Source organism: Anticarsia gemmatalis, chromosome 3 (genome assembly GCF_050436995.1).
Source record: "Anticarsia gemmatalis isolate Benzon Research Colony breed Stoneville strain chromosome 3, ilAntGemm2 primary, whole genome shotgun sequence".
NCBI lineage: Eukaryota > Metazoa > Arthropoda > Insecta > Lepidoptera > Erebidae > Anticarsia > Anticarsia gemmatalis.
Window position 1 is genome coordinate 6841716 of NC_134747.1, and position 11588 is coordinate 6853303.

General features: G+C 35.6%; 1 protein-coding gene across 2 annotated transcripts; it reads left to right on the forward strand.

The window, feature by feature from the left end:
* The first annotated feature begins 4509 nt into the window (after positions 1-4509).
* Positions 4510-10442, forward strand: verm (LDLa and CE4_CDA_like_1 domain-containing protein vermiform). 2 transcript variants are annotated; one of them, XM_076136084.1, is made up of 5 exons: positions 4510-4689; positions 5769-5904; positions 6967-7097; positions 8727-8876; positions 8971-10442. In XM_076136084.1, exons 1-5 carry the CDS (start codon positions 4638-4640, stop codon positions 10128-10130), a joined length of 1629 nt encoding a protein of 542 aa, XP_075992199.1. In that variant the 5' UTR covers positions 4510-4637; the 3' UTR covers positions 10131-10442. The 2 variants fall into 2 exon arrangements, with proteins under 2 accessions (XP_075992199.1, XP_075992200.1); XM_076136085.1 differs by lacking the exon at positions 6967-7097 and adding an exon at positions 7255-7367.
* Positions 10443-11588: the final 1146 nt, after the last annotated feature.

An 11588-nucleotide genomic window follows, 5' to 3' on the forward strand; every position in this document is an offset into this window, starting at 1 on the left:
GTAATTAATATATGTACACTGTATTTGCACTGCGAGTTTCTGGAGGAATTAGTTTTACATGATTACATTCAGGTTTCTAACCGCATAATATACAATATTATTTTGTGGACACGTAAGATAGGTTAAATACGTCCTACGAATCCTACTTGTGTATTGCATTATAACTTATTATCATGATATATGGTAGAGTTATTATTAGATAGCAAACAAATAAACTTTCACCTTTTATCATGACTCAAAGTGAAATGATTGGCATGTACACAGAAAACATATAAAGCAATCTCATTAACATTTAACTACGAATTAGTTGGAAACATTTACATGAACGTGGTTATCTCGTTAACAGCAATTTCTTATGGGTATACCAAGGGCTCATTCCGTTAATTAACTAATTACCTTTATGTATTAATATTGTAGCCACATTAACTAGGTATACAATGTATATGAAAACGAATCAATGTTCTGTACCAACATGCATTATAATATACAATTAAAATCACTCATTCGACACGGGCAAATAATATTTATTTGAAATTCTATCATCCAACGATATCAAACAATTTCGCGCCCTTGACTTTTGACAGATATCTTCTTAAGAATTAGTTATATTTAAATAAACATGACCTCTGAATTCATTGACATTTCAGAAAAAACTTTTACATATTATTATGTAGACATTTTGAAAGATATTCTACCCATTTGTGCATATATTAGTGAATGTTGTACTTAGGATGATAACGGTATCTATTGACTTGATAATACAGACCTGCTGCCAAAATTTCACAACAAAATTGAAAATAAACTACTATATCGTAAATATTAAAATAATATAGGTGAGCCAATGCGGCCATGATTAGCATAATTTTTAAATCGGGATCTTCTTTTCACCTTTATTTGACATTGACATAAATTTATATGAAACGAGTTCCAGCAATAATCGAAAGTGAGTCTCGCCCAACAAGTATGCTAAAAAGGAACTCTGTAACATACGATACGATAATATTTTATAAATCCGATTCGTCTTCAAACTACAGGCTACTCTAATAAAATATGCCTAAGTGTCTTATGTATGTAGATTATTACTTCTATAGAGTTAATTCAATAATATCAGTGCCATATAACCTAGTATTCAAATAGTAAATATATTTTTATTCCTAGAAGTAAATTTGCCGCAATTCAATAATTTCATATAAAAATATTATGTATGGCATGACGATTACCTAAAAATAATTCAAATTGATCTCGTGACTTAAAGAATAGTATTTAAATGTCAACTGTGCTTAATTATAATTTCATCAAAATTTTCATTTCAATCGGCTAACCTACTTGCATATAATATCATAATTTTGTCTACTGGAAGACAATTATTAATTCAGGATACGTCTTATTAATTTTAACGTATGACATGGAAATCTATTAAATTTCGAAGAATAGATGAAAAGTATGCACTTGGCAAAGAAAATGATGAAGTAGCAATGACTTATAATTTTATAAATTCATTTAGTCCATTGAAATGTTACATGAGATTTACATTTATTAGAGGACGCAATTTTATTTTTGGAACATGTAGGGGGGGTCAATAGAAGCTTAACTTGAAGTTTGTGGGGTCGCCACCCTTGTCCCCCGGCCGCCATCTTGGAAAAGGGGGTGGAAACACTTTTTTCGCTATATCTCGGAAACTATGCGTCTTACAATGAAATTGTAAAAGCATAATTTGTAGCAAATTATTTTGTCTACAAATATGTTTCATAACTTTTTGCCCTAAATTAACAATTAAAGAAGTTATAAGCAAAAAAGTGCAATTTTTTTAATAATTATTTTCTTTATTGCACTATAACTTTTTTTAGCGACAGCCGCGCGGATGGATCTCTGAGGTTAAGCCACGCTTGCCGAGGTTGTTTTGTGAATGGGTGACCATCTTACACATATCGAGTTCCTCCCTGTTTCGGAAGGCACGTTAAATTGTGGGTCTCGGCTGTCATTTTCGAAGATATTTGACAGTCGTTAACAGTACTCAGAAGCTTGAAAGTCTGACAACCAGTCTTAACCAGGGGTATCGTTTTATATCCCAGGTAAATGGGTTGTGGAGGTCAGATAGGCAGTCGCTCCATGTAAAACACTGGTATTCAGCTGCATCTGGTGAGACTGGAAGCCGACTGCAACATAGTTTGGAAAAAAGGCTAAGCTGATATGAATAAATTAAAAAAAATAACTCAGACCAATCTTGTAGAGTATTTTTCGAGGAAAATTTTGCCTTATATATTTTTTTCATTTCATTAATTAGAAACTCAGTGACAGCGCTCCGAAATAGACCGGATTTGGAAAGAAAATTTTTGTAAAAAAAAATTCACTAGTTTGCTTATAAGTTCTTTAATTGTTAATTTACGACAAAAAGTTATTAGACATATTTGTAGGCAAAATAATTTGCTACAAATTATGCTTTCACAATTTTATTGTAAGACGCATAGTTTCCGAGATATAGCGAAAAAAGTGTTTCTACCCCCTTTTCCAAGATGGCGGCCGGGGGACAAGAGTGGCGACCCCACAAACTTCAAGTTAAGCTTCTATTGACCCCCCCTACATGTTCCAAAAATAAAATTGCGTCCTCTAAGAAATGCAATATTCGGCCCTCAAATTGTAACATTTCAATGGACTAATTGTGAAAAGTTCCTATATGACGCAGAAAACAATTGGGAATCCTATTAATATATTGGATTCATATTGTTGTCGCAACATTTCTCGTGAATTCTCTATTAATGTCTATTGTCAGTCAACTGTTGCTCAATATGCCTGTAATTGTTTTTTTTCAGGAAGGTCAACCTTAACACTCCACTAACATTCTACTACTTGTCACTATCCCTCATTAACAGTTGCAATTGACTCAAAGAAGATTACAAACAATAATACGGATTGACTAAGTGTCGCTCATATACATAAGTCCTTGAGGAAAATTACTTTGGTTTCTTCAAAATATAGAGTTACAAAAGTTATGGGGAAATACATTGGTGTAGTTTAGTTGTTCAATTTTACACCCAATCACATTTATTTATTCTATATCATTGAGGTAGTGATTAAATTCATTAATTGCGATACTTGTCGATATAAAATAGATACCAAGTTAAATTAATTTCTAAAATATGTATAGTGAGATTAACAAGCCCACATATTTTTACTTTTACGTTTATAGCCAGATTTGACTGGAAAAACAAGTCGATGATGTTGTTAGGGGCCCCGTTATACCTGTCCGTACTGCGGACCGTGATTACCATTTTAAAGTGTACATTTGTTGTACCATACGAGCAACTTGAATCGGTATGAATAGTTTAATTATCTGTATACGGACAAAATATAATCCTTATATAACACCTCTCGCATTTATGCCTGTGAAACTTGATTAGCTAGTTTCAAAACTTTTACTACGGCGTTTACGAACGCAGCTTTTATTGGGTCGAACCTAAGCCAAAGTTCGTCATGTGAAAATACTTAATATCTATTTAAGAAGGAAATAAATAAGCGTAAGAATTTTTAAGGTCGATCATCTCGCGCTCAGTCTTTTTCCGCGATCCGTAATTTAACCACCTTGGTATAAGCTAACCGATTGATTACTAAAAGAATATACCTAATTATGAAATAAGAATATAATGTTAAAAATTAAAATGCGCCATGATTTGTAAATATGAATTAAATATAAATTTAATCAACTTACTATTCTAGAATAACTTATATCTGAATATACTGTACCTATACAAGTGGACCTTAGGGAGCTTTGCTTTGAAAGTTGCGATGAACATATATATTGAAAGTAACCCTCTTTGTTCTTCAACTGTTACATAATAAATGTTTTAAATTAAACATTATATTTTGTATTTCACACGAATTCACACAAAAATAGTATACTGCATATGTTAAGACATTATTTAAATTTTCACTACATTGTCTAGGAAGATCAGTGCATGTAATTCATTCGGCATCTTCTTCCGCTTGCCTAATTGCATCCACTGTTGCTAAAACTTCCTGGCTTAAGATTTTACGCAAGATTAACAGTAAAAACCACAAGTCATAGTTTTGAATTTCGTTATAATATTTAAAATTTAGACGATATTGTTTTATGTAATACTTAGACAGACAGCATACATTTTCCTCTTATGTAAAATATATAGGAATGATACACAATAATATCGAGTATATAGAGCTTTTCTTTAAAATGTAGGTATAAATAATAATAATTTGTTATATATACATATATCTCACAAAGGAAAATCACTAAGCTGCATTCAGGCATTAAAATGTCATACACAGGATTTGATAGAACGCCTGCATAATTGTAAGCTGCAAAGTTAAAGAAAGTTTTCGAAGGTGATTTATCGAATTCATTAGCGATGACTATAATTATCATTAATATATTACGTTGCTTCCAGTAACGACATCGAATGCTTATTAAAAGCTGGCAGCCTAGTACAATAGCTTATATTGTCCCGAGGCGTAGTACCTATAGGACGACTGATGTGTCTGAGCGCGCCGGGTGCCCAGTTAGCGCTGCCAGGTTATATAAATACAAATAGGTGAAGAGGGGCAGTGGACACCTCTTGCACTTTCTTGACGGCGCACGTCGCAGCCACCAGTCCTCGCCGAGCATCATGGCTCGACACGCGTGTCTGTGTCTCGGTGTGTTGTTGCTCAGCTGTCTCGGTGAGTATAACCAAATATATTCCTTTAAATATAATATAACAAATATTACAACATTATTGCAAGCACTATTATTAAATTATTATTATTAGAAAAATATAATAAACTGCCATAGGTAGTAAGCTTTGATTTATTAACGTCGCTTTTAATTTAAAGATCAAGTGAATTTCATAAAAAATAATCTAATAAAGGGGGTGCCTAACATTTGGTGCCCATATATTAATTCAGCGTGAATTAATATTGTTTGCAGTTTTGTGGAAATTTCTTAAACAGTTATTAATATTTTATCTTTTACGTTATATGTACGTATAAGGTAAAATAAGTAGTGACTCTAAAAGTTCAAACATTTCCTCGAATTGTTTATTTTTTAATAGCGATATTTTTTTTTACATAGAGTTTAAAACAATTTTTAAATATTCTATATTAAGCACATGGAATGCTTTCGTGTTATATTTCGCACAAAGTTTCAAATATGACATAACAGTAAAGAATATTGTCAAGCAAGTAATCACGTTTACATAAGTCGAAGTTCGCCGTAGAGCAACAAAGAAAGAACGCCGGTTACCTACGTGGCTCGTTTACTTCGCTTGACCTCGATTTCTTTTCAACGTTTCAACTTTCAATGCCGACTTGGAATGGCACTGCAATTCGCTCCGATAATTCTCTTAGAAATACCCTTTAGACTAAATCACGTTACGAACGAAAATAGGAACGAACTTTATTTTGAACTGTAGAGCTCCAAGTATAAAAGGTTTAACTTAAAGCTTTTGTGTCGTACGTATTTGTTACTCATTGCAAACGAGCAATTATTAATTGCGAACACAGTCTACTAACAGTAATGAATGCGCAATGCATGTATCCATGCACGTAAAGGTACGGCACTGCAATGAAACTGCTGGTACCTACTACATTCCTTTACCCGCGGTGTTGTAATCACGACTTACGTTAAGTTGTGTTACCTAATGAGCATGCTAAGAGGGTATAAAATTGGTACCTTATATCTGACTCAAAATTATAGATGTTCTTTCTTAATTATGTAAGTCTGTATAAATAATATGTAACACATTTATTATGAACGGCAGTGAGCGGCGAGACGCGAGTTAAGCGCCAGGATGAAGATAACAATGAAGATGTAAACGCAGAGCAGTTGTGCGAGGGTCGCCCGGCAGACGAATATTTCCGCCTCACCACCGAAGGAGACTGCCGTGATGTAGTCAGGTAAGTTTTACACAATAACCACATTTTAGCATATTTCATTCGGTGTTACAACGATAAAATATACCCACGTTGTGATACAGCCATTTCGAAACATGATTGAGTTGCAATGTTATTCTGTCGTCATATCGTTGTCATGATTCTATCAAAAGCTTAGAGAAAACTGGTTACCAGTAACCAAACGAGTTATACGATTTAGTCGCAATGAAAGCTTGCAAGGTTCGCATTATAGGTATAACAAGATATCTAGGATCTTTTTATCAACATGAGCGGCTGCAAGAACGCAACTACCTACCAATAAATACATCTGATGACTGGTTTGTATCACACTGTTTTATAAGTAGCTATATTAATAGTTTAGTATATTCCAATGTATTAAGGTTGTGAATGTGGTCAGGGACCGTTGTTTGCCGTTTGATTTATTTATGGGCACTGCTTAGTATGCAGTGAGCAATGACTTGATATTCCAGTCTGTGGACAGAACGGTCACTCTCGTGCCATGAATATTAGTTACAATAGTAAACTTGAAACATTTCCAAGTACGTAACATTCCAAACAAGTCTTTCACTTCATATATATCGTTATTTAAGACATTATAATAATAATATAAGTAACACATGGATCAACAGGGAACTGCCGCGTCGTGGGTCCTGGGTTCGATTCCTATTCAGGACAAGTATTTATTCTGAGCCTCAATGAAATATAGATATTTATGTACGAATTTAGAAATAATTAGGTATATTTATCAGTTGTCGGTTTACTATAGTACAAGATATTCTTAGTTTGAAATTGAATGACCGTGTGTTAATTGTCCAAAGGTATTTAACTAGGTATATTTATTTATTTATTCAGCAATGTCCCCATATCACTTTACATATTTTATTTTAGTCTGAGTACGTGGTCAATGGTCATGTTTGATTTTGATTATATGTTCTTGGACTGTGAAGAGTCAACAATAAGAACTTGGCATCACTGAATTGTGTCTGTGTAGGATGCATGGGTTATGGTTTTGTATGCACGTAACATATCGTATGTGGACAAAGCTCAGAGTTCCGCTGTGTACAGGTGCGACAAGGGCGGTGAGAATGGCGTCACTCGGCTCGCCTCAGTGCGCTGCCCCGTCGGTCTCGCCTTCGATATCGACCGTCAAACTTGTGATTGGAAAACACATGTTAAGAATTGCAAACAAATAGAAAGTAAGTTCCGTCGAATGGAGGAAGTGGTTATGCGGAGGGCTAAGCTTCCGTTATGGACCCGGTCGAGTGTCGCAAGCTAGTGAACCTGTTAGCCTTCCGAATGCCCACTTCCTACTTCTATGCATTTTCTTTAATGTCACATTTCTTGTCAACGCAGGTGCACTAGGTCAGGTCTTAAACAAATCACTTGCCCGTCTGGACTGGCTTTCGATCTTGATAAACAAACCTGCGACTGGAAGGGTAAAGTGAACAACTGTGGCAAAATTGAGAGTAAGTGCCGAAATGAAGCTATTGGCGCGTAGCAAGCAACCGGGCTTGGGTGAAGGGGCCGCGTCGCACTGTAGTTAAGGTGTATTGCATGAGGCCCCGGACAGAGGGAACGGCCCGCCGAGGACCGCTCCGATTATTACGCATTAACATAATTTATACAACACACCAAAATACTCCAACCACACGCTATTTAGTTTTGCGAGACACCTAACACTTTACACTAAGTATAACTATCTTGAATATATATTATCACTCATTAAAAAACACGGACACCACTACGCGCATTATCAGCGTGCACACACATTATACCAGAGATATAGTCATGAATACATGACCTAATATCAAAATACGTTATAGTTCCCACGTTTATAATTAGCAAAATTAGGTGATTATAACGTCGAAGAAAAAGCCAAACGAACAGCGGCACTTACATTTTCTTAATATACTTATATCTAAAACACAAACAAACTACACGTGCCCATCTTTCTAAACCTATCTCTTGACACATTTACATTTCTACTATTACTATTTGTTTACTATCGATACCTACTTACTAACATTGGCTTAAGCTTCATTATCATGACGATCACTAACACTAATATATTATCTAAAATAAGTATTAAGTTAGACGAAGTTCCTTCTTCGTGGAGGTGGGTTGAATCTGACTAATCTTAAATTATGTATAAGTAGGTAGTATTTACAACATTAACTCACTGAAATACCTATGTATTATACACCAAATCTGCTTTAACCTAACTAATATTATTCTGTACAGTAAGATTACGACATTCATGAAAAAGAAACTAGAGTAGCACGCAAGTTTCAATTAAAAAACACCGCGCCGTAATTCATGTTCAATATTAGCGCTTCTATACATATTATATTCTTACCTATTTATTTAACTGTATATTAAAATAGTGTAATTATGCTTGAATGCTACTCTTGTTGCTAACCTAGTTTTATAATGAAAGAAAATTATGAATTATTTTCACTTAAAAAAAAGTACTATTATTATTATCAAGGCATAACAACTTAGATCTATTTTAAAATATAGTTCATACCTACTTTTATCTTTAATTATTTTAATCATCCTAATAAATATAAACGGTTTATAACCATGAAACCTCGTCAAATAATTTCATATAAAACTTTCAGCTATTCTTTCTTATCCTTCTTGTTTTATCTTCTGTTAACAGAATCATTCTGTCATGCTTCATTTTCTTCCATTTTCTTATTGACCCCTGAAACACTGTTACATGAAAACACAAAAAGTGACACCTGCGTATTAAAATCAGGATAAAAAATGAACGGAAAATTTTCCATCATTACCTTAGATTTACAATGTTCTCTGTTTTGCAGAGCCAAGGAAAGTGTTGCCTATCCTTAAAACGGATGAGCCCATTTGCCCTGAAGGCAAACTAGCCTGCGGTAGTGGAGACTGCATCGAGAAAGAGCTGTTCTGCAACGGCAAGCCTGACTGTAAGGACGAGTCTGATGAAAACGCGTGTAGTAAGTATTTCCATAACAGTTGGCTACTGACTGTAGTGATTGATACCCGACTAGGTAAACTTGGTGCTTAATATACTTTATTTGTATTTTGCAGCCGTCGACGTCGATCCTAACAGAGCCCCTGATTGTGACCCCAACCAATGTGCACTTCCTGATTGTTTCTGCTCTGCCGACGGAACTCGTATTCCAGGAGGTATTGAGCCCAACCAAGTACCTCAGATGATCACTATTACATTCAATGGTGCCGTAAACGTTGACAATATTGATTTGTACGAACAAATATTCAACGGAAATCGTCACAATCCCAACGGCTGCCAAATTCGTGGTACATTCTTTGTTTCTCACAAGTATACAAATTATGCAGCAGTGCAGGAATTACATCGCAAAGGTCACGAAATCTCAGTATTCTCCATCACACACAAAGATGATCCTCAATACTGGACCAGTGGAAGCTATGACGATTGGCTCGCCGAAATGGCCGGAGCTCGTCTGATCGTTGAACGATTTGCCAACATTACTGACTCCTCAATCATAGGTGTTCGTGCCCCTTACCTGCGTGTGGGCGGTAATAAGCAATTTGAAATGATGGCTGACCAATATTTCGTTTATGATGCATCCATTACCGCTCCCCTCGGTCGTGTGCCCATCTGGCCATACACACTGTACTTCCGCATGCCGCACAAGTGCAACGGTAACGCTCACAACTGTCCCTCAAGAAGTCACCCAGTTTGGGAAATGGTTATGAATGAACTGGACAGAAGAGACGACCCTACCTTCGATGAATCTCTTCCTGGTTGTCACGTGGTCGATTCTTGTTCTAACATCCAAACTGGCGACCAGTTTGCTCGTCTTCTGCGTCACAACTTCAACCGTCACTACAGTACCAACCGTGCCCCACTTGGTCTTCACTTCCACGCCTCATGGCTCAAATCTAAGAAGGAGTTCAGAGATGAATTGATTAAATTTATTGAAGAGATGCTTGAGAAGAACGACGTTTACTTCACCTCTCTCATTCAAGTTATTCAATGGATGCAAAACCCTACAGAGCTGACGTCGCTGAGAGATTTCCAAGAATGGAAACAGGACAAATGTGACGTAAAGGGACAGCCTTTCTGTTCCCTACCAAATGCCTGCCCCTTGACAACTCGCGAGTTACCTGGGGAGGTCCTTCGTCTATTCACTTGCATGGAATGCCCCAACAACTACCCCTGGATTCTAGATCCTACGGGAGAAGGCTTCAATGTTAAGAAGTGATCTCTTTAAGATAAATTAAAAGACTGTACACATGTAAATAATACTCAATAATGTTAATAATAATTACAATAATTATTATGAATGTGGCAGGACGTCTTAATGCCGAGAAAATAAAGTGTCTTCTCGCTACTTAATATAATTAGGTACCCTACATAAAAAGTAAAATGTGGACAAATGTGATGACCAAACATAATACCAGCTGCCGTTGCCGTTACTCTTTTAGTAAATATAAATATATCTAGAAAAACTGATGTTTCATAGTAATTTAGATTATTGTCAACTTACGAACAATAAATTTTTAATTTTACATAACGTCGTTATTATTTTAATCCCACATAATGTTTTTCATTATCACCAAATGTCAGAAGCGATAGTGAATCAAAGAAATATAATAAGTACAATACTGATGAACCAAAGGCAAAAGCAATGACTTGGGAAAATAAATACCTTTAAGAAATAAAGCCTATAATAATTTTCCAGAAAAAATATTTTCAGAAACCAATATTACCAATTGGGAGCTTAAAGTAGATACACTACGACATTCCACCCTTCATTCCAAAGCAAAATTGCACTTTGCATCTCAATAAATTTATTGCCAACATCTATTCCTACTTAGACACAAGACCAATCCCATAAAGTGCATTTGCACAGGGTAACGACCAGGGTGATATCACTAAAAACAACGATTGACTCAAAAGACCTCGGTGAAGAAAATCAATCTAATTTGCACAAATCAACCTTTAAGGATGTTAAATACAAACGTATCATTAAAGCCCCTACGGGCTACATACTTTTAATATTGACAAATCCATGATAAGATATTTAAAAATCAACACTAAAGAGGGTGCACTCGAGGTCCAAAATAAAATGAACGATATAATTTGAAAAAATGGCATTAATGGTGCTATAAGATTATGCAACCAGTCTAACCAAAGAGTGTCGTGTTTATAACCCAGGTAATTGCGTTGAGGTGGTCCGATAGACAGTCACCCCATGTAAAATACTGGTATTCAGCTGCATCCGGTGAGACTGGAGGCCGACTCCAACATAGTTGTAAGAATGGCTAGGCTGATATTATTATAATGCTATCCCTGGTAGCATTAGCAAGAAGTTGTGCTTCATTGCTTATAGTTTTTGAGAGGTTTAAGGAATGTCAAAAACAATAATCTATTCACGGGTCACACACTATATTTCATCACTCTCATAATCGAAGGGCGGGTAACCGACACGACCGTTAAGAGGTCGGGTTCAGGACAATCGCGACTGCTTTACGTGCTTTCTGGGGCACAGAAGTCTTTGAACTTCTTATTTGGGCAATCACTTAGAATGTCCTAATAGAATCATTTTATTCGCAAGGAATTGAGAATCTTTTCCTTTTTAAAAGTTGGTTAAAGCTTAAAAATAACTTTTCGGGCCAACTCGGATTCAATCATGCTGCTTCTACGTGGCAGTACATAC

Coding starts and splice junctions, on each gene's coding strand:
- verm (XM_076136084.1), top strand. CDS start 4,638: ATGGCTCGACACGCGTGTCTGTGTCTCGGTGTGTTGTTGCTCAGCTGT. Junction 4,690..5,768: donor GTTGTTGCTCAGCTGTCTCG/GTGAGTATAACC, acceptor TATGAACGGCAG/TGAGCGGCGAGACGCGAGTT. Junction 8,877..8,970: donor GTCTGATGAAAACGCGTGTA/GTAAGTATTTCC, acceptor TGTATTTTGCAG/CCGTCGACGTCGATCCTAAC.